We start from the raw sequence: 24,620 nt of genomic DNA, 5'->3' as shown, positions 1-24,620 counted from the left end.
GCCTCTGTGGTATAGTGGTTAGTGTGATTAGCTGCCAACCCTGGATACTCGGGTTCGATTCCCGGCTCTGCCACGACATTTGAAAAGTGGTACGAGGGCTGGAACGGGGTCCACTCAGCCTCGGGAGGTCAACTGAGTAGAGGTGGGTTTGATTCCCACCTCAGCCATCCTGGAAATGCTTTTCCGTGGTTTCCCACTTCTCCTCCAGGCAAATGCCGGGATGATTCCTAACATAATGCCACGGCCGCTTCCTTCCCCCCTCCTTGTCTATCCCTTCCAATCTTCCCATCCCCCCACCAAGGCCCCTGTTCAGCATAACAGGTGAGGCCGCCTGGGCGAGGTACTGGTCATTCTCCCCAGTTGTATCATCCGACCCAATGTCTCACGTTCCAGGACACTGCCTTTGAGCCGGTAGAGGTGGGATCCCTCGCTGAGTCCGAAGGAAAAGCCAACCCTGGAGGGTAAACAGATTAAGAAAGAAAGAAAGAAAGAAAGAAAGAAAGAAAGAAAGAAAGAAAGAAATTCAAAAACTGATACAAAATACTCCAAAGAAAAATTACCAGATTCACTTCCGGAAATGACTCCGCAAAGATGGGAGACGTGCTAGCTTCTTCAGAGAACTTTCGGACGCAGTGTAACCTGACAAACCCCGGTCAGATATTATTATTATTATTATTATTATTATTATTATTATTATTTATTCATGTGTATATTTCAATTATGTGTGTATTTAGCCGTCGCGGCTTAGTAACTCTTTTTGGAACTCTTGTTATTATGGATACTCTCTATATTTTATTTGGGACTAGTGTGTTTCAATCACTCAGTTTATCTCCCGGTTGTGTACGTGACGAGTCTCCGAGCGGGGGTTTACGTGTTGACGGAGCTGAGGTGGAAAATTCCAGGAACTGAGCTATCTTAAGATGCTGTTGTGTTGGCTTGGGCTAGTGTGGTGCAAAGACGCGAGAGTAGTTGGAAGTTGCAGCTGGCAGTGTGCAGAGGTGATACTGGTGGTAATCTGAGAGGTGTTTTGTACGAGTTGTGGGAAGATGTCCCATGCCATGTTGGGAGTTCGAGATCTGCTGTTGAAGGAACCAGGGAGAAAGATGCTGGAGTGTAACAACATTCTATGGTTATGAATGTTAGCCATATATAATTCTACGGAGAGTCTACGTAAGGTAACGTGTTGGGCCTTTTTAAACTATACCAACGCCATCAGCAAAGTGGAGTCCATTCTTGAAAAATGAGTCATGACTGCGTGTGAATATTTTGCGTTGCGGAATAAACTGAGTATCAGTTATTGAGAGAGAGTTATTTCATAAATTAAGACATTTATTATTTATATCAATATTCTCTTTATTTTGTTATATATGTTCAAGGGTGTATCACGACGAGCTCTGCTCGGATTTCTAGGTAAATACAGGTTTAATTGACTAAGTAAATTGTATAAAATTAATATATATTCTGTTTAATTTCTATGGGTGGGGGAAATTACCAGATGGACTCCTTTTCCAATATTAATTTTTTAGGTATCAAGTGATTCAGATCTCCTTGTCACAAGGCAACGACCCTGAAGATGAGTTTCAACAGCCGGCAAAGTTTAAGAATTATTTATTTGTATATTTATGGCTCCCAAATTCCATTAGTTATTATTATTTATATTTATATTTAATAGAAAGATTTCAGCAGGTTCGCGCACTGATCCCAAGTTTTGACAGTACACACATCATAAATACCGATCAAACAGGTAACTTTTATATATAAATACACAAGTTCACTTTAATCGTACAATATAGCAAATGTAAAATTATGTTTACTTATTTTTTTCAGGCTGTCAATATCGGTCTACAATTGACAGAACACTGGATATCCAAGGTTCGAAGGCTGTGTTCATTAACCAAAAAAGAACAATGTTACTCATTCCTACACGGCCCAGTATACTCTCGCAATGTCCGGAAAGTTGTTCGTTTGTTTGCAAGAGACCAAAGGCTCTTTCGGACCTGTTGTTCAAAAGTCATTTGATGAGTTTCTAAAACAATACCCTAATGTAGTCATTTTCTGCTCAAAATTAGGAAAGCTGTCGACAAACTTGTACAAAGAGTAGGCCCTACCTTAAAATGTTGAAGCGATGTGTTGGAGAATATATATTTTTTATTTGTGGACTCACGGGGAGGACAAACCAATGCCACAATTTATGACGATATATTTCTAGATGCTGAAGGGTTACCAACCTGCACTCTAAAAATTATCCCTCCCAAGTGCACTCCGTTAGTTAAACCCTGAGATATGTATTATTATAGAAAGATTAAGCTACTAATTAAGCGTAAGCCTATCCAAAATGCATTTTGTTTTATTGCGGAAAACCGCGAGATTAACTTCCGCGACGATTGTATAAGAATTCACTCTATAGTCCATCACCAAATTTCTGCTCCCATTTTTTATAGTCAATAATGACATTAGACTGCAATTCTAAAGGAGTAGGTATCACTATTAAGGCACATAGTAGGTGTACTGGAAAGTTTATCTAGAATGCAAAATAAAGCTTAAAGTGAAGCATCTCATTTATACTGAGAGGATGTTCGTGCGATTCGAATACAAATGGTATGCGGCAAAACTGACTGATACACGAGAAGTTTTCCTGAATGTTAACCAATGTATGTTTCCCACAAGATCTCTTAAAGAATCCATGCAATTGTAAAAACTCCACATTTATCATTTGTGCGCGATGCCGTGCCCCATTGTAATTCTCTTGTTTTTACAAGTTTTACCGATGATCGTGCACAGACGCTTAAGAAGCACTTGTAAATGAACGTTACTGTTTAAATTAAACAGTGAACAATTGATGTTGTTCAGAACAAATTTTGATACTAAGAATTTGAGCTAGGCTAGCGTTATTTTATATATTTTGAAAACTATACAATTGCCTTTTCCGTTCAATACAGAAAAGAAATGTGTAAAAATAACACTTGTATTGCGACTTCAATTATTACGCGCCCCCTCCCCTCAAAAAGAAATTATCTGACAGTTTTTGTTAAATAAATAATTCAATTGTGGCTTGCAATAATCAAAATAATATGGCCGAGCACCGCGAAACTCATAAGGGGCGAAGAGAAGAAAGGGGGAAGTGGGGGATAAAAAGCTAGTAGAAGCCTCAATCGAACTCACCATCTTCATAACTGAAGTAGGGAACCTTAACCACACGACCACCGCGCCACAGTCTCTCGTTTGTTGGTACCTGGCATCTTCTTCTTCTTCTTCTTCTTTTCCTGCCGCTTTTTCCCACACCTGTGGGGTCGCGGGTGCGAACTGCGTCGCACGTGTGGATTTGGCCCTGTTTTACGGCCGGATGCCCTTCCTAACGCAACCCTCTATGGAGGGATGTAAGCACTATTGCGTGTTTCTGTGGTGGTTGGTAGTGTAGTATGTTGTCTGAATATGATGAGGAGAGTGTTGGGACGGACATATACACCCAGTCCCCGAACCAGAATAATTAATCAGAAGCGATTAAATTCCCCGACCCGGCCGGGAATCGAACCCGGGACCCTCTGAACCGAAGGCCAGTACGCTGACCATTCAGCCAACGAGTCGGACTGTTGGTACCTGGCATGCTAAACATAATTCAACATGCGATATCTCCACGCCGATCGAACTTATGATGAACACCTCTGGTTAAGTCGCACATAACCGTTACACGACACAACGCAGTCAGACAGCGATTAACTGCCGCTCTCATTCATAACACGAGGAGAAAAGGGATCACGAAATGTCAGAAAAAAAGGCGAGTTGATACGAGCGTGACTCGAACTCGTCACCTTCATAACTTAAGCGGAGAACCCTAAACACTCGACAACCAACCCACAGGCTCTTGCTTGATGGTACCTAGCATGCTAAACCTCTCGTAAGTTTTATCGAAATTTTCAAAATAGCTTTTGCCTAAACTTTTTGATAGTTGTGTGCTACTACTTTGCCAGTGTGTTTCTGTGATGTAGACTTACCAACGTACGAAATTTGAACAAAATCGGTGATGCGGACATCGTGACCTCCCATTGCAAGAATGCAGCCATCTAATGACAAACGAGAGCACCACTTACAACAGACCAACGGTACAGCATTCTTAAATTCAAACCTGCGTTACTAGAGAAGTTTCGCTCGTGAACAGCTGAAGGCGCGGAGCAAAGTTCTCCGCGAAATGTAAAGGATAAACAAATACATAATAACAAACACATCATAATAATAAATAAGTAAATAAACAAATAATATATAAATAATACAAAGGACGTAAGTACATACCTCACCCATTCGTTCACGGTTTTGTCACCGGTAATGGATTTAGCGTGTGAAGTTGAAGCAGCTCCAGGAGTCCTTGTCCGTCTCAGCTCCTGAACAAAGAAGACATGTTAGAGAGTCTTCCTATTAACAATTTCATTTATAGGAGTGAACACACATAGTGAGTACATATTTACACTAGGAAATGACAGATGAACCACCTTCCCCTGTTCTTTCACTATCAGCTTTCTATAATGTTACGAGTTTTTGACGTATTCACATCTATTTGACGCTGGATTTCAACTCTATAAATCTTCAGGCTTCAAGAAAATTGAAAATGAATCATCTCTCACGCGCAAACCTGTTTCTGGTCACGCGTGAACAACCCATTTTCTTGAAAGTACGAAACAAACTTAGACGAAAATGGTTTTCATATTTTACATTATCGCAATAATCATGAGAATAAGAGCAACATGGCTAAGGAATCCGTCCATCCGTCCGTCCGTCCGTCCGTCCGTCCGTCCATCCATCCATACTTGGTTGAACCTTAATTAAAGTTTCCATTCAGGTTTGTTCTCACACCGGCACAGTCAAACGGGCCTGCACATGGTTAGCAACGTTCTTAAGGATTACCTAAGCGGAAAGCTCAACTGTCTACCGCTTCTCGAAAACTACTGAAGACATTTTTATACAATTCCCTGTGTTCAGGAATGCTAAGCTGAGTCAGTCCAGAAAGCGTACCAATTTAATCCATGAAATAATAATAACATAGAACAAAATATGGTACAATTGGCGGGGTCCCTTACTTTAAATACCTGGGCGAATTTATCGAACCGACAGGCCTTGAAAGGATCTCACAACAAACTCGTCCAGAAAAAGTTAAGAAAAAGCATTAGGGTTAGTCCAGAACATCTAAAAAAAAACCCATGTCAAGACATACAAAAATTCGGCATTACAACACAGTCATAAAACCCACAATACTTTACGCAAGTGAAACACTGGCTCTCAACAGCAAACAACAACTTGAAGAAATCAAAAATGAAGACAGGAAGATCATTAGGATCTTTTTTTGCTATTTGCTTTACGTCGCACCGACACAGATACGTCTTATGGCGACGATGTGACAGGAAAGGGCTAGGAGTGAGAAGGAAGCGGCCGTGGCCTTAATTAAGGTACAGCCCCGGCATTTGCCTGGTGTGAAAATGGGAAACCACGGAAAACCATCTTCAGGGCTGCCGACAGTGGGGTTCGAACCCACGATCTCCCGAATACTGGATACTGCAGCTATTGAACTCGGTTGTTAAAACTGAAACAGTACTTTACGCCCATGAGCCTTATGTTTCGGTTCATTATATTGTTAAAATTGAAACAGTACTTTACGCCTATGAGCCTTATATTTTAGATCATTATCTAACGCAGTTTATTCCTAGCATTTCTGCGTTTGGTTTTCGGCTTTTTCTCAGAATGTCCAAATACATATTCTTGTCCATCTGTCCATCTGTAAAATACAGCTTCCCGATATTTGAAGCATCCATACACTTCCATGCCATCAGGTACCTACCATCGTATTTCACAGAATGGTCTAAGATTACTTTTTTGAACTTCTGTTATTAGTATACTACCTTCCCATCTGGTGTAGAAACACTACACTTACTTTCATACGCATATATCACTGTTGTCCAGTAATCACAAGTTTTACCAGCATGTTGCGTGGTAAACTGGAACCTGAGAACTTTGCTATTCGTGCTGATGTATGCTTTGTTCCTCACTACTCGACTACGGAGACTTCTGAATGAAGGACTCATCTAATAGTTTTCTTTTGCTAGTGGTTTTACGTCGCACCGACACAGATAGGCCTTATGGCAACGATAGGATAGGAAAGGCCTAGAAGTTGGAAGGAAGCAGCCGTGACGTTAATTTACAGCCCCAGCATTTGTCTGGTCTGAAAATGCGAAACCACGGAAAACAATCTTCAGGGCTGCCGACAGTGGGATTCGATCCCACTATCTCCCGGATGCAAGCTCACAACCGCGCGCCTCTAACCGCACGGCCAACTCGCCCGGTCATCTAACAGTTTCACTGTGAGCTACTATATTTTCATGGAGACGGAACGAGATTTAGTTTTACCAATAGGTTTTGAGTTTCGTAAGGATAAAAGCACAACGGCGAAAGACATGGAAATGCACTATTAAAACATGCAGAAGCTTCTATCTTAATTTTATATACCAACAACGTTAATCATGGTCATGAGGTAAGTGCTTAGTCAGACAACTCCGACCATAATAGTGTAAAACGGAAAGCCCGAAACGATTCGTGTGAAGGGCCGTTAACATTTATTTCAAACATGGGAGCTGAAGTTACAAGTTCAGGTGTATCCAGAATTCGGCAATGTATTTATCGTGCAAAGAGGTCTCTATTCTCTACTTTACCTAACAATTTAAATGAAGTTTATAGACACATTGCAACAGATGACAGCCGTAAGTAAAAAACTCGAAAAACTGTTTTTCCATCGAGATCAAGGTGTGGACTGCTCCACCGGGTGAAACACACACTTTTAACCACCGAGCCCAATTGATGCGTTCCGACAGGGTATAATTTTATCCTACGCGCAACTGATGGTATAATTTCCTGGGGCTATTTCTAGCCGAGTGCAGCCCTTGTTAGGCGGAGCCTCTGATGATGGTGGGCGGCATCTGCAATGTGTAGGTAACTGCGTGTTACTGTAGTGGAGGATAGTGTTGTGTGTGGCGTGTGAATTGCAGGGATGTTGGGGACAGCACAAACACCCAGCCCCCGGGCCAATGGAATTAACCAATGTTGGTTAAAAACCCCGACCCTGCAGGGAATCGAACCCGGGACCCTCTGAACCGAAGGCCAGAACGCTGACCATTCAGCCAACGAGTCGGACGCAACTGATGGTAAGATCAGGTCAAGCGCCCAATACAACAAGCGAACCTGGAAATATGCATTATAACAAATTGTGCGAATTTTATGCGGTTATTCGGTAGGACACGAAGAAGATAAATAAGCCTATTACACAAGCTGAATATCCTTACCATTCGGATACCATTTAAGTTGTCCTCAGAAAGTGACAGGTAAATGGAGAAACTCATGCCAAATGTTTGCCTACCATGTACACCACAAGAAACGTGGAATTAATCCTCTCCTTGCCTTTATGACACTATGAAAAGGAATGCCCACCCACGTCGAATCCATCCTTAATAATACCATTGTCTCTCACACTTAATAATTCCATTCTTCAACCCCTCGTCGATCTCTATGATGAGGTCTTATTCATTCACACAATTGACGGGCAGGGAGGGAGGGTGGCTGAGGCTTGCCAAATGAAATACCTCTCTCAGCTCAGCAGTAAAGCGCTAAGCACTGCACTTGATTCATAATATTTGGCCGCTGCCGAATAAAAGGCAGGCTGGTGCGTCATTATCTCCCGCCTGCTTCCATTGTACTCGGCATGAGCTCGCTCGCATCAGCGGTGGTGTGCAGATTACGTGTCGAGCCATAACAATAAATATGCTAAGTTTTCATCTGTATTCCATGCATCCTGCCTCCACTGCAAAGAACTACTTTTTATTTTATCTAATGCGAGAAGATTAAGGCAATAAAGTCTTCACTGTTCCTTGTAAAACGGTGCGACAGCAGAACACACTCAGTATTTACCTCTAGTCCATCAGTTCGTATGCAGAGGAACAACGATAAGAATATTCATCGTATCAAATAACAAATGCAATAGGTCATAATGATTACGATGATGCTTGTTGTTTAAAGGGGCCCAACAGCTAGGTCATCAGCCCCTAATGGTACGAGATAGAACGAAAAGACATGATAATTAAAATTTTAAAATATATCCACTGACAAGAAGTTAAAACAAACTATGATGAAAAATGATTATGAAAATAAAATAATCAGTGGATCTAATTCGCAACGCCTTATTTTCTGATAACATTATAAAAAATATAAATTACAATGGAATAAGGCATTGAATTGAAGTATAGTGATATATAGGGTGTCCGAAAAACACCGACAACGCTTAGTATGTTGTGCGGGAACGCAAACTGATAGGTTTTCAAGAAGGAACCCATATCAAGAAACGCGCGGCTTGGACGCTGTAGCACATCGAAGTGTGCGATGGGTATGCTCTCCACAAATCGTCAAAAAAAACCCAACATGAATAGCACATCGGATCATTACAAACGAGGTTCTAAGTGTGTACATCCTACGTCACTGCAGATCCTCCATCGACGGTGCTGACCCTCACGCACATAACCCAATACGTGCGGTTGTCTTTGAAGAACTGCAATCGCTCCGTGGACTCGAGCAGTAAGGTCCTCCGCTGACGTTACAGGACTGTCATACACCATACTCTTCATACTACCCAACAGGAAGTAGTCGAGAGGTGTCAAATCTGGCGACCGTGCACATGGAAAACTTATCTACCCCTACCAATCCGTCGATTTGGGTATGCGAAGTTGAGGTGATTCCGCACATTTACATCAAAGTGTGCTGGAGCTCCGTCGTGTCGCAGCCACATTACATGACGAACATTTAGTGGCCAGGCTGAGTGGCTCAGACGGTTAAGGCGCTGACCTACTAACCCCAACTTGGCAGGTTCGATCCTGGCTCAGTCCGGTGGTATTTGAAGGTGCTCAAATACGACAGCCCTGTGTCGGTAGATTTACTGGCACGTAAAAGAACTCCTGCGGGACTAAATTCCGGCACCTCGGCGCCTCCGAAGACCTTAAAATGTAGTTAGTAAGACGTAAAGCAAATAACATTATTATTAACATTTAGTGGCACTTCAACCAATAAGGTAAGCAAAACATCATTAATAAATGTGAGGTAGATCTGTCCTGTCAGTCTGTTTGGCAGTAAATGTGGTGGTCACCAAATATCCCGCCGAGATGTTAATACCGAACCTGTGTTGGTGATTTCGATTCATCTGCGCACGCGGATATTCGTCCGCCCTAACGTGCATGTTGTGGCTGAGTATGCACTGGGTAGTCCTCCCGTAATGCCAGGACTTTCTGCAGATGGTATGGATGGAGCTATTTAATAATTTCGTGTGGCTATTTCTAGCCGAATGCAGCCCTTGTAAGGCAGACCCTCCGATGACGATGGGCGGCACCTGCCATGTGTAGGTAATTGCGTGTTACTGTGGTGGAGGATAGTGTTGTGTGTGGTGTGTGAGTTGCAGGGATGTTGGGGACAGCACAAACAACCAGCCCCCGAGCGATTGGAATTAATCAAGATTAAAACCCCCGACCCGGTCGGGAATCGAACCCGAGACCCTCTGAAGTGAAGGCCAGTATGCTGACCATTCAGCCAAAGAGTCGGACATGGATGGAGCTGCTGTTCTACTGCTATTTGCTTTACGTCGCACCGACACAGATATGTCTTATGGCGACGATGGGATAGGAAAGGCCTGGGAATGGGAAGGAAGCGGCCGTGGCCTTAATTAAGGTACAGCCCCAGCACACCTGCCAACTTTTAGAAATCAAAAATAGGAAGATTTTTAATTCTTGGATTTTATCCCCGTATAATGCGCCACGGTCTCGATGAAAAAGGGCTACAGTTACAAGGCGAATTGTCCATTAAATATGAAATCTTAAACAAACAAAAAACATAAAAATGGTTACAAGAAAATGTAACAAACACGGAACAAAATGCATAATAGTTTCCTTTATTAGACTGTAACACGAACGAAAATTCAATTTTACAGGTATCTCTCAACACTTGGAGATAACGTTTGTTATGTTTTGTGGCCACAATGTGAAGAGAAAATACCAGAAACTGTCAGCGACACAGCTCTCTAAAATACATTCAACTCATTCAAATTATGAACTAAGAATGAACACAAATGCACTGAAATACGCGAAACTACCACATATAAAACAGATCAATATGTCTCATACATTATTAACACACGACTTCGGCACGGGGAAAAGGACAGAACCGCAAGAAAAATCACGTGGCCTAAACTACGCACAGAAACGATGTTAACAGCGCGGGAACAAGAAACTATCTTTCGTCCCAATGAGGGGAGTCGCTAGCGCGCGCTAGCCTCTCTCGCTTGTAGGACGATTGCCGTCCCGAATTCCCAGTTGTAAAACACTCACGATGCAGTAGTGAGTGGGACGAAGGCGACGGACGATATACTTACCAAATAAACACACTTGAAAATGAGATTGTGTAAATTACACAAGCACACAATAATTTATCCTAGGGGAAGAATATTGGCCGTACCGAGGTTGTATTAGTCAAAAATAGGAAGAAATAAAAATAAATCGGAAAATCGGAAGAAGAGTTAAAAAACGGGAAGTTTCCGGGTAAATCGGAAGGGTTGGCAGGTATGCCCCAGCATTTGCCTGGTGTGAAAATGGGAAACCACGGAAAACCATCTTCAGGGCTGCCGACGGTGGGATTCGAACCCACTATCTCCCGATTACTGGATACTGGCCGCACTTAAGCGACTGCAGCTATCGAGCTCGGTGAGCTGCTGTTCATGGACAACACGCCACACGGCACTGTTACCTGTGTGCAGGGCCTGTGCGTCTTGCCTAGTGTTGGTGGATGGGTCCTCTTCGAACATTTTCAGCACGTCCTCCTCAAACTGTAGTGTTCGAGCCGAGCGTGGACGACCCACATCACGTTTTGGCACCTAACAGAGGACAAACAGTAGAATGAGGATAGTACGTATTCGCAATTAACAAGCATAAAGTGCTACTACTTAACTGTACAATGAACACACCTCGGTCAGAAAGTACCTATGTGGAACTGTCAGGCTTCTCTTAGTCGTCTCTCGATGGCCGCGAACGTGGAATGTGGGAAGTCCTCCATACCTTCGCAGTTCTTTTTATCGCTCTCAGCTTATTTGGGAGTGGGGTGGCCTGCCACTCCATCTCCCAATGGGACATAACCAAAATGTCTCTGCTGAGAGCGAATATCATTGGCTGTAACCTTGTAAGGAAACGGGGGACAATGTAACAGCCTCCTTGGCAGCCTTATCGGCTAACTCGTTTCCCTTTACACCCACGCGGCTTGGGAGCCACATAAACGTGATTCTGGTGCCGGCAGCCGAACACCCGGCCAGCAGGTCCTGGATCCGCTGCACCAGAGGGTGCCACAGGAAACATAGATGCAATAGGTTCTCAAGAAACCAAACATTCGGAGTTAATCAAAGCATACGATGTTGATGTGACAGTGAACTCAGGACACCTCGACACCGTCACTTCCAGGTCTTGCTCTCTGTGAGCTGCAAAATTTAACTACAATCACCAAATGAAGATCAGCAAAACGACACCAAGCTATCCTGCTCCTTGACTGAATGGTCTGCGTAGTGGCCTGCGGTTAGATGGGGCCCCATGTTCGATTCCCGGCCGGGTCGGGGATTTAAACTTCGTCTGATTAATTTCTCCGGTTCGGCGGCTGGGTGTGTTCGTGTGAAATGTATAAGTTCAATTCGTTCAGTTAATTTATAATTAATAATAAGAAAAATACAAAATTGTACCTGACTGCATGATCGATAAGACGTTAAGCCAAAACTAATTAAAAAACAACACCAGGCTACAGCTTATTCCAGTGCAGGTAGGGGAAGAGCTCAAATGCCACCGGATCAGATACAGTGCAAACTTGAGATGATGACTTTTTTTTTGCTAGTGGCTTTACGTCGCACCGACACAGATAGGTCTTATGGCGACGACGGGATGGGAAAGGGCTGTGAGTGGGAAGGAAGCGGCCGTGGCCTTAATTAAGGTGCAGTTGCAGCATTTGCATGGTGTGAACATGGGAATCCGCGGAAAACCATCTACAGGGTTGCCGACAGTGGGGTTCGAACCCACTATCTCCCGAATACTGGATATTGGCTGCACTTAAGCAACTGCAACTACCGAGCTCGATCACACACATACGTTTTACACCTGTAAGAAGGCAGCGTAGATTATTACAGAGTAGGAATTAGCTAGATCCTCGTAATGACTTATGCCAACACATGATGCATTTCCAAATTTATCGGGCCAGTGGTCAATTAAAATACGGCATGTAAAACCACACGTCAAGTACACTATAAACATAAAATAATTGTATCAATTGCTTATAATACCCCACTGATATGAAAGACATAAAAGGGGGTGAAAAATTATACCTAATGTACGAATGTGGCGGTTATCAGGCTGAGGTGGAAAAGGCGTCCTCGGTTCACTCGAAAGGTGGACGTTCGATATTCTTTCAGGAAGATCTACATCACCTTTAGCTATGGAGAACCACATGGGCCTGAGGATTACTCAACCCATGGGTTAATTTTTGGAGGCAAATGCGACCGGACTTAGATCTCTCTCAGAAATGATTACCTCACTGCGTGTATTCCTGCACGATGTGAAAATAACGTGTGTATGGCAGGAAAAATACGTTGATATTCAGCTTACTAGACAAAGTACACAGGCGCAAAAAAATTCCTTTGACTGACCTACACCTCCACCGAAATTAATTAAAAAACATATTCAATAAAGAGAAACTAAACGAAAGGGAAATGAAAATCCGAAAACTGGGAAGCCAACACTCAGGTGCTTTTATGTGAAGTGTCAATAGCAACTTCATTCCGCTTTCATTGCGAGGGAAGCTCTTTCAAAGAGAGCTAATAAATTCGTCATGTTACAGTGAGCTCCAAATATCACGTTTGGCTCCTTGAGCAAGATTACCGATAATCTAGCAGTTTCTTGAAGAACACTATTTCAACATCTCAAGTCACTGTTCTTGTTACAGCAGAGTCAATGGGCTCTATGTCATAATAATAATAATAATAATAATAATAATAATAATAATAATAATAATAATAGACTGAAGTAGGAAAGGAAGCTCACCGAAGACAAATACTGGAATACTGGGTAAGGATTAACAATTGAATTGACGCGATCCATAGCTGGCCGAATAATAACAATAATAATAATAATAATAATAATAATAATAATAATAATTGTACCATGGGTACAACATTTTCGCCTATTTGTTTTGTGCGCCGTTTCCATTGCGCCCATCTCTGATTAGAAGTATGAACTTTTGTGACATATTACAAGTTTTTCTTTCGATGGTTAGATGGGTCAGCCATCTGGTTATATTACTTGTCATGGAGAATGTTTACACTTTGATGTTGGTAAAACTATCCATACTTTGTTATTAATATTTATTTTTCTGAAGTTGTCAAGCTACATCTCTCTATCCGCCTATCACTAGCCAGAATGTAAAATTAAGTCATTCACCAACCATGGACGTTAGTAGTGACCTAAGGTTGTCCAATCAGTACTCTGGATACATCACATCTAGAATATTCTGCCATCTGCCTATATAAGCTGTGCATTTTTTGGTCACCTGTTCTGACATTGCAGCGGTGATTATGTGTGCGTCTTGACGGAGGATAAAAGGTGTCTCCCTCGGGAGATAGGAGGCGGGTGGGGGGGGGGGTGGTTCCGGTCTCTGGAAATCCCAACTAACAAGGTACGGCAGATTAACATAACTAAGTGATTTGTACTGCGTGTGAAGTGTAGGGAAAACTTCAGTGACATTCGTTAGCATGTAATAGTTAGGGTTGCCGTTCTGATTTCATTGTAATATAGGTTCTTGTGGGCAATCTTCGGAGTTAATTATATTCCCTCATGGGAAATAGGTTAATGTAAGGAAGCACGAGTGGTGACCCTCGTAAAACTCTCCTTCAAATTTCAATTGGCGGACAGATTTTCTTTACTTATCTAAATTTTATTTGCTGTTCCGGCTTTTATGTTCTCCGATTTGGTCACCCGGTAGCATGGATTTAGCCTCTGGGAATTAAGCCCACTTATGGTTTTTTGAGAATCGTAAACTTTCAGCAGTACTTGATTTTCTGCCTCTTTTCGATTTTTTTGTCGGTAAATTGAAAATACTATCTTTCTCATGAAATGTGGGCAAGTAATATCGGCCTTTTGCACCTGCATGTGCTTTTCAATAAGGGTAACCTTGCCATTAAGCAAACCAATAGGTATCACTGTGTAATAACTGATTGGCGTTACTAAGGTGACCTTGAAAATTATTTCTATAGCCCACAATCGGGCAAATTTTGTAAAACCATCAATGCGTATTACCGGGTAATGACCCGTGAATTGTAAATTTCCTCTGAGACGGGGTCTCTTTCTCTGATATGAAACATCTCAACTACTGAGGCTAGTCTCCTTTTGAAATTTAACTTCAAGCTTTGCAAATCCGACTATGTTTGAAATGGGAGTTTCCTCCCCTACCGATTGTGCCTTTGAAAGGCTACTAAGCTCCCTTCTGTACTTGGTTTAGAGTTTGTGAGCTCCTTTGTTATTTATTCGGAGCTGACGAGCTCTATAAGTGTCAAATTTTAATTTACAAAACTGTAAATACTTACTGAGCACCAATGCTCTTCTGGTTACTGTTTAAGATTTCGACAGTCTCTTGTATCTTGTTAACTTGCCGTTGCTGTGTTAAATCTTTTAATCCGTGCGAAAAGAAAAAAAACCTCATATTCGTCAGTGTAACTTACAGGCCTACTCTGATTTCTGCACTGCCCAGCCACTCACCACACACGCTGTCTTACCTCTGCTGACCATGGAAAACCCCGGAACAACAACAATAATAATAATAAAATAGCTATCGTCCAACAGTCCTTTCGATTCTAATGTCCATACAGAGACGCTAGCGTGTTGGCCAAGGGCTCACTTCGTCTACAGAGACGGTTTTCTCTACACCGTCAGATAGCACCTCAAGTGTTGTTTCTTACCTTTTTCGACATTCTGACGGGGAACCGAACCCACGTCCTTCTCAGTAAATCAAGCACGCCTTTACCAACTCCGCCAGGCAGCCTCTAGCATGTATACATAAGTATTCAAAATACACTCTTGTAGCAGGAAAACACACACACACACACACACACACACACACACGTACGTACGGTGGTATTCAGAAAAGTTTACTCCAGTAATAGAGCTGTCAGCTCTTACCAAACTATGAATTTTTTTTTGAAATTTTACGTTAGAACATTTGCCTGCCAAGACAACTGCTGCCCAACTGGACGACCTACTCAGTTCAGATGACCATGTCCACTGCCTTTCATATCAAATGGCTCATTAGATCAACTCGTAAGGCGACGTGAACTCCGTTTCATTTCTCAGATCAGGATTGCGAACTGGCAATCGACACAGGTCCTCTGGATAAAAGGCAGGCTTGCCACCCTTCAGCAGTTCATGCACATGTAAGAAAGCACACATCATTTTCATACACATTAAGTACACGAGTCTGTTGATCGAAATGTCCCAAGCCCTGCACACGACGCAGATCCAACACCGCACAATGTGACAGAACCAAGAGGCAGTCACTCTAAGCCGTATTTCGCCACCAAACACATGTTGTACCAATGTAATGTAAGTATTTAATTAAAACCTGCATCAAACGGAGAATAGATCTCTGGAAATAACGTTGGTAAAAAATCATAAACAAAAGCTATATCACCAACAATACCCGTGCACGTAACACCACCCTTCTTGCACTGCCGACCCACAGAACCACCACGTTCAACAATTTCTTCACAGTTTTCGCATCTCGTAGCGCATTCAAAGCAGCTGTTTGGGGGTTCTTGTGCAAATGAACGATTAACCATTAAACCGCACTAATCAGAGTATTTCTTTTTTATATCCTCCTAATGTAACTCACTGACTATTGTTAAATTCGTGTACAATCATGATTGAAATAGGTGTGCTTCTTTTTGTTTAGTTACTTATAGCCAATTTAGTTATTAATTACTTATTTTTATAATGCTTATAAATTATTCTTATTTTCATTTTACATTTGTACATATATTTGTATAACCGACAGTAAGTACAAAAGGTGCTATTTCCACCTTAAAAACGTTGTGGGGAAAGCACATAAAACGTAAAATAAAAAGCACATGGAACGTACCCACCCTCACGGTTGGTACAAGTTTTAAGGGATCTCACCTTTCTGGTCTGCATTGCTCACTGCAATCGATAATATTCAACTACTGTAATGCATATGGACGAAATACGGATTTACTTTTTGGAAGTGGAAAGAGGACATTTGAACAGACACACCTCAACTGTTAAATTCATACTTAATAATTCAAACAGCTTTTTTCTCAGCCATCAACTTCAGCTTTCGACACTCCCACTATCGGGATTGCAGCATCTTCTTCTAATGAGAGAAATGGAAGTAAATTAGAATACTTTTCGGGCAAGAAGACAGATAGCTGCAACAAACATCATTGGATTCGTATGTGGGTTAGATCAACACCAATGCAGAAATCTTTGGATAAGAAAGTAGCTCGTTTTACATTCGCTACAAATCCTAAGCTCACCGGACAAAAATTAGTCACCCTAGTGCGCATGCACAGATGAATCCTTAAGACTGTACATCTGGCGCAGCGCACTGCCTCTACATGAGCATAAGGCAGTAAAGATCAGTGAAACATTAATGTTTAGAGCGGAAAGTATACGTCAGCATGGATAGATGTAAGGATGTGACAGAGTAGCAAAAAAGGGCAATCGTGTTTGGCTGTGCCCATGGCCATACAGTGCGTGATGTTGCTGGATATGTTGGTGTTTTGCAGCAGACTCTTCAACGTGTCTACTAGCAGTGGTGTACTACACGTGGCCACGAACACGATGTAAGAAGTTTGGTCGGAAGAAGATCCTGATTGAGAGGGATCGGAGACGCGTTTCACACATTGTGAATCAAAATCGCTTCCAAACCCGACAGGAACTGCTGCAGTCAGTGAACGAAGGTCTATCCAAACCTGTTAGCGAGAGAACACTGCGAGGGGAACTGCATGCACTGAAGATTTGGAGTCGGTCACCCCGCAAGAGGCCATTACCCACACAGGCACGTAAAGCTGCGTCTTCAATGGGCTGGAAATCATCGAACGTGGACATAAGCTGACAGGCGGAACGTAATGTGGTCTGACGAATCACCTTTTAGCCTGTATTCCAATAACGCACGTCATCGAGTGCATCGAAGGTCAAAGGAAGCATTTCATCCTGGATGTGTACAACGTCAGGTTCAAGCCGGAGATGCGTCTGTGATGTTTTGGGGGTGTTTATCGTATTATGGATTCAGCCCGCTCACTGAGGTAACCACTAACGTGAACCAGCATGTTTATTTAAACATTCTGGATGATCAGGTGTTGCTTTTCAGTCAACATCTGCATGATGTGATTGATAACCCGATTTTTCAAGATGACAACAGCAAAGCTCATCGGACTGGACGCATATGTGACTCGTTTTATGAACACTCCCCCACCCTATTACATCTTGATTGGTCGGAAAAATCAGCTGACTTGAACCCTATTGAAAATCTTTAGGACGTGTTGGAACAGCGGGTAAAACGCCGACATCAGCATCCCCGCAATTTGGTGGAATTGCGCGATCAAATCCTCAGCGAGTGGCTTGAACTGGATGCGACGTACTTGCACAACCTTGTGGACTCACTTTCTAAGCGAATCCAGGCGGTTATCAAGTCCAGAGGCGCAGTTACACGGTATTAAATGATGCTTTTAATGATTTTCCCAGAGGTGACTAATTTTTTGTCCAGTGAGCTTACTTATCGTAGTGTTGGAGTTCCTCACTGTCTGCTAATTATGCAACAATTTCTTCCTGGTCACATCCCTCTTAACAGAAAGGAAATTAGCCGGTATTTATTGGAGAGTATTTACCAAGAGGCAAAGAAAACTTGTCCCCTAATTCAAAAAAGTAAAATTTTGCATCTAGGTTTTGATAGTCTCTCAAATGTTCACAGTGAACCTGTAATACACCTTACAGTTACCACCTAAACGGGCGATGTTTATTTCGTGGACACTACTGACACATATGTGAGTAGGACTTGAAGTGCAAGGTTCGTTTTGCTGTTATAGATAATGCTGACAGCGTTTCAAAAATGCGTCTTCTGCTTGGTAATTATGAAGATTTGAATGTCACTTATGGTTGCTCGGCGCATGCACTAAGTCTGCTAGTAATAAGCATTGTGTTTCAAAATGTGAGAGAACATTTTGAGCAGTGCAGTAAACTACTCCAGAAACACCACTTTGCTAATGCATGGTACAGAAATTCTGTTATCCCCAAAACTAGTTCCCCAAGTAAAGTGCACTGGAATACCATGGCAGATTGCCTGGAGGCATATCTTAAAAGCAGGCCAGTTTTGTTACAAATTTGTGAAAAATATAATAAAGCAGTTTTCTTTACAAGTTGCTTTATGTCGCAACGACACAGATAGGTCTTATGGCGACGATGGGACAGGAAAGGGCTAGGAGTGGGAAGGATGCAGCCGTGGCCTTAAATAAGGTACAGCCATTTGCCTGGTGTGAAAATGGAAAACCACGCAAACCATCTTCAGGGCTGCCGAGAGTGGGGTTCGAACCCACTATCTCCCGAGTAATTGATACTGGTCGCACTTAAGCGACTGCAGCTATCGAGCTCGGTTAATAAAGTACTGTAAATATTAGTTCCTAATTGTATATTAAAATGAAATGTACAGGATATGCTTATTCGTTTGAAGCCTATTGCCATTGCCCTTGACGCCGTTCAGAAAAAAAGATCTAAAGGCCTATTTCCGAGTGAGTACATCCTTCGAAGAATTTTCAAACGGAATTTGAAGCTACAGAGGAAAACCACGTCGCACAAGTATTCGAAAGCAGATATAATACGGTTCTAAAATCACCTCATTTCTTAGATTACATGCTGGATCTGGAGAAAAAGAAGAAACTGAGGAAGAAAAGGAAGCAGCATTTGGATATACATAATCAATCTATTCGTCCAGTTCACCTCCTTCACTAAATGCAAATTAACAATTTACGAGTAGTTGAAAAGTCAGAAGAATGACATTTATAAATTTGATGAAGTTTCTTCAGCAAGTGTTGAATGATTCCTTTCATTTTTCGGGTTACTGCATTCAAAAGTACGTAATCAGTTAGCCACAGAGAAGCCTCTACAGTGTCTATTTAAAGTACTCGTATTCAGTAGTGATGTACAAATGTGAACACTTAAGTGAAATAGTGTTTAAAAATATAATTATTTAATACTTTGATGTTTAAAGTCATTCATAAAACATATGTAATTCACAAGCCTGTAGTGGGTTTTGAACTCTACTCAATACTGTGTAATAGTCACTCATTATTTTGTGCTTACTTTATTAACATTGTGAAAATGAAGTGATATTTCGGTATGAAATCATTACGCTGGTGACTGGGGTTCTGAAAATATAATACCACAATTTGTGATTCAGCATTTAATTTGCCAGAAAATATTAATTCTTGGCAAGAGTATAACCTATTATTTACTTCTCTTTGAACTGAGAATGAGCGTATGTACAGAAGCCACAATCGACTTAAATGAATTTTATTCCGCGGGTTTTTAAAGAGGTTTAACCAAAAAATCACGATTTTTCCGCAACTGGTAGGAGCATTAGATCGCAGGGAATGCCTCCGGTGAAATTCGAGGGATTAAAGGGAAGTCAGACGCTGTGTTCTAGACGGGAATAGGAGCCGAGGATCATCTTTGACAGAAACGGCTCATTAGAGGCAAGTACAAGGTGTCACTCCTCCCCAAATTGTAAGTTATAGCTTCAGACAGATATCAATTGTCTGTCATCGCAGTCAACCGTAGCCAGTACTTAGACTCTCTTTCTTTTTCTTTGCGACGTTTTCCTGGCGGTCTGTGTTATTGTGGTGTCTGCCGTGGTTGGTATTGGAATGGATGTGTTCATCACCTATATGCTTTTTTGTTGCTATTTTGCTTTACGTCGCACCGACAAAGATAGGTCTTATGACGACGATGGAATAGGACAGGTCTAGGAATGGGAAGGAAGTGGCCGTGGCCTTCAGTAAGGCACAGCCCCAGCATTTGCCTGCTGTGAAAATGGGAAACCACGGAAAACCATCTTCAGGGCTGCCACAGTGCGGTTCGAACCCACTATCTCCCGGATGCAAGCTCACAGCTGCGCGCCCCTAAACGCACGGCCAACTCGTCCGGTCCACCTATATGTTAGGCGAGAATCCAATGAATGTCACTGAAATACATTTCTATAAGAGCAGAACCTATTTTCATTCGTACGTTGCATACTGCTGTCATACAAGGATTCAAGCCCTCCACTCGAACGTGGCAATCGAACCCAGACTAACTGAAGAAAGCAAGTCATAAAATTCCCTTTTTATTGAACATTGTTGCTAAGTTTCTCCTAATTCAGTTTTAAGTATGAAGTCATTACCTTTAAGAATATCCATTAAAATAACTTTTGTTTACGAAATCAGTGTAATGATTTGCAGAAGATCGTCGTAAAGTTTCAGCATATGGTAGACATTTTATCTGGCTTTGATACTCTGTCATAATTGCTGCGAGAGCCTTATTTTCTTATAGACTATGTACACAATCATTTCTGATGTGCTACACGGATTATTCAGGAGCTGCGTTTTCCAATAAGCAATAATGACTTGCCCCCTTCTATGTTTTAGTGCAGATAAAATTTATTCAGTAATTAAAAAACTCGACAGAGCGAACGACACAACTACTAATTATGATATTCAGCTACGTGGTTTCTACCTTCACCGTCCTATAGAATTGGCTCGTGGATCACTGGATGGGTTCCTTGTGCAGCTCGATGCTCCTCTGGGGCTCTCCCCTTTAAAACTGTTTTCCTGCGTGCGTGTGTGCGGGAGACTATGTGTTGTAATTAACTTATGAGAGGATTATTTTCCCCCGCTTCACTGGGCTTTTGAATCTGACGTGAATTTCATAATATTACAAGAGCGTGCGCTGATTAGCTATACATCAGCCTTCTGGTTGGTTGGAAGATGTAAAGGCTCGTCGGTTACGAGCCTGTTCTCCACCCCAACAACCCTCTCTTTTCCTTGCTTCCTCCTCCCTATTGTGTTTTCACTTTGCTCCTTCGGATTCGACCTCTTATTCTATGCGGGATGTGCAAAGCGGAGATGGTTGAGTTGTTCTTAGCTGTGGGTTCACTTATCCATCAGTTACATGAGATATATGAAATTAAGCCACACCAACCAGGACAGCTGCAATTCGGGGAGGGGGAGTGCAGTTATTTTTCTGAAACCCGAGAATCTAAACCCAGCGCTCACAATATCATTTTCGAGCGTAGATTTTTTTTACACTCCCTTGAATAATATTGGGAGTGGCATCTCACTTCCATGTCCACAACCATCTTGACCTGCTCACTGTAGCATTACACTTTTAGCGAGGTGAGGAGCACAACCTCATTCTCTACTGCTATACCTGATTATTTTGACATCATGCCTCATAAACTAAGTATAAAGAACAAGCATGGAGGTTTACGGGTCAAACGCCAAAATTAAAATTAAAATTTAAGGACTGATGCAGACAGAGAATTGTACGTAGATGCAAAGAAACGGAGCGAAACAAATAATTGTTGAATCCAAACAAAGTCGTGGGAAGATTTTGGTAATAACTGGAAATAACAAAGAATCTTAGGAAGGGAGGATAAAAGGAAATGAACAGTGTTTTGGGTAATTCAGGTGAACTGATAATAGATCCCAGAGAATGACTGGACAGGCGGAGGGAATATTTTGAAAATCTTCTCAACGTAAAAGGAAATTTTCCTGGTGGTGTCGCGAACAAACTAGCTCATGGGCAGGAGGAAATGATGGTGAAATTACGCTTGAGGAAGAGGAAAGGATGGAAAATAAACTCCATTGTCATAAAGGAGCAGGAATAGATGAAATTAGACCTGAAATAGTGAAGTATAGTGAGAAGGCAGGGATGAAATGGAGTGGGGGAAAAAGAACGGCGCTGGCACAGGGGCTAGTGAGCAAGATGGCGGCTGTACACGGGCTCTTACGGGACTAACTCCTGCGACCTGAGCCAGGGGCTACTGTGCAAGATAGCGGCATACATAGGCTCTTATGGATAAAGCTGGCCCTTGGGAGACATAGGACTTAAGGAGACAGCCTAGGGGCGATTGCGCACGATGGCGGCTATACAAAGGCTCTAATGGAGAAAGCTGGTCTAGGGGAGATATAGGACTTAAGGGTAGGGCCTAAGGGCGATTGCGCAAGATGGCGGTTATACACGGGCTCTTATAGAGAAAGCAGGTCCAGAGGCTACTGCGCAAGATGGCGGCTATACATAGGCTCTTATGGAGAAAGCTGGTCTAGGGAAGACATAGGACTTAAGGACACAGCCTAGGGGCGATTGCGCAATATGGCAGTTATACACGGGCTATTTTGGAGAAAGCTGCCTCAGGGGGGACATAGCACTTGAGAAGACGGCCTAGGGGCGATTGCGCAAGATGGCGGCTATACACAGGCACTTATGGGACTAACTCTATGGAGGTGGCACAGGGGCACATGCGCAAGATAGCGGCTATACATAGGCTCTTATGGATAGAGCTGGCACAGGGGAGACAGGATTCAAGGAGACGGCCTACGGGCGATTGCGCAAGATGGCGGCCGCGTACAACTTCGTAGTGCTAGGGACCCCGAGGCAAGATGGTAGCTGTAGATTGGTTATATGAGACTAACTTTAAGGAGATGGGCAGGAGCTAATGGCGATACACTGTTCTTATAGGCCTAACTCTACAGAGCTGCCTCAGGGGCTCACAACTTGCAACTTATTACCTATTAGTTCGATCAGCCTGACATCCGAGAAGTGAGTCAAGGGTTACTACTCTAGATGACTGCTATGCTGTATTCGTATAGACCTTAACTAGAGGGCTGTCTCGGGGGCTCAAAACATGTAACATATACCTATTAGATTTATCAGCCTAACATTCGAGAACTGAGGAAAGGGCTGCTGTGCAAGATAGCTGCTATACTCTATTCGTATAGACCTAACTAGGGAACTGCCTCAAGTCCTCACAAGTTGTAACTTATGACCTATTAGTTTTATCAGCCTGACATTCGAGAAATGAGGCAAGTGATGCTATGCAAGATAGCTGCTATACTCTATTCGTATAGATCTAACTAGAGAGCTGCCTCGGGGGCTCACACCTCTGCTTTTTAACTTCACAAACAGCTCCAGCTCCCCGCTTCATAGCCTGCATCAGCATTTGGAAGGCGATTACCCATTTGGAAGGAGTTTCCTTATACACTTCCAATGAACTAGTTCATTCTCTAAGAACGTAGGATTTTCCCTAAACTTTTCTTGTTGCTATTTACGTCGCACCGATTCAAACACGTGTTGCATGGACGACGGGATAGGACAGGGCTAGTACTGAGAAAGAAGCAACCGTGGCCTTAAGATACAAACCCAGTATTTCCCAGGTGTGAAAATGGGAAACCAGGGAGAAACTGTCTTGAGGACTGCCAACAGTGGAGAGTTTGAACCCACCATCTCCCGAATGCTAATAGCCACGCGGTTTGGACCGCGTAACCAAAACGCTCGAAGCTAAAACTTTTGAAAAATTTGCTTTACGTCGCACCGACATAGATAGGTCTTATGGCGACGGTAGGATAGGGCTAGGCGCTGGAAAGAAGCGACCGTGGCCTTAATGAAGGTGAAGATGAAGATGGATGAAGGCGGAGCACGAGTAGCAGCACATACATCACAAGTATTTGTTTTATCCATGCACTTTGTAAACATTGAATACCTGCATTGAACGGAACAACGAGTACAGCTTTGTACTATTTTCACTCAATAATATAAATCACATTATAATGGTTCCATTTGACTCGTCCTCGTATTTTGCGGTTACGTATTGGTAGCACAATTGCTTCTTTCCAATTGTTGGACATTTTTTCCATTTTCCTCTTCTTCTCCCTGGCTTTATCCGAATTATTTGCAGTCGAGTGGTTAAGTCCAGCCTTTCAGCCAGATGCCATTCATGACGCGAACCATACTGCATGTTTCTGTGACAGTAGTATGACGTGTTGTGTGTATTAAGACCGAATACAAACACACACACCCAGACCCCGAGGTAGGGGAATTAACCAGATGTAACTATAATCACCAGCCCATCCGGGAATCGAATCCGGAGTCAATGAACTGAAGTCCAGAACGCTAATCATTCAGCCTAAGAGCCGAACGGCATCCTTTCTTTCTACAGACAATAATAATCGCTAAGTTGGGTGTTAAGATAACCTCTGCAATTACGTACGTTGATTTAAGAGACTTGGCTACAAGGAAAGAAGGAAGACTACGGATTGGAAATGATTTATTTACAATCCGAGCGAGTTACTCACGCGGTTCGGACTGTTTAGGTCTTAGCTTGCACTCAGGATGTGATGGGTTCAAGCTCCACTATCGGCAGCGCTAAAGATAGTTTTTCGCGGTTTCCCCTTCCCACGCCAGGTAAATGCTGTAGCTGTAGGTATGCCT

The 24,620-nt window shown here is 42.6% G+C and overlaps 1 protein-coding gene across 1 annotated transcript in view; it reads right to left on the bottom strand.

Moving 5' to 3' along the window:
- Positions 1–4,117: 4,117 nt before the first annotated feature.
- LOC137498433 (zinc-regulated GTPase metalloprotein activator 1-like) overlaps positions 4,118–24,620 on the bottom strand; it is a 562,086-nt gene continuing 541,583 nt past the window's right edge. Inside the window, exons 6-7 of the mRNA XM_068225933.1 lie at positions 4,269–4,376; positions 4,118–4,177 (exon numbers count right to left, since the gene is read on the bottom strand). Coding sequence (XP_068082034.1) covers positions 4,118–4,177; positions 4,269–4,376 — 168 coding nt within the window. The remainder of the gene's footprint in view (positions 4,178–4,268; positions 4,377–24,620) is intronic.

This window comes from Anabrus simplex, chromosome 2 (assembly GCF_040414725.1).
Source record: "Anabrus simplex isolate iqAnaSimp1 chromosome 2, ASM4041472v1, whole genome shotgun sequence".
In the NCBI taxonomy this organism is placed as follows: Eukaryota; Metazoa; Arthropoda; class Insecta; order Orthoptera; family Tettigoniidae; genus Anabrus; species Anabrus simplex.
Note: the sequence above shows the minus strand (reverse complement) of the source record. Positions and strands in the feature narration are given on the sequence as shown.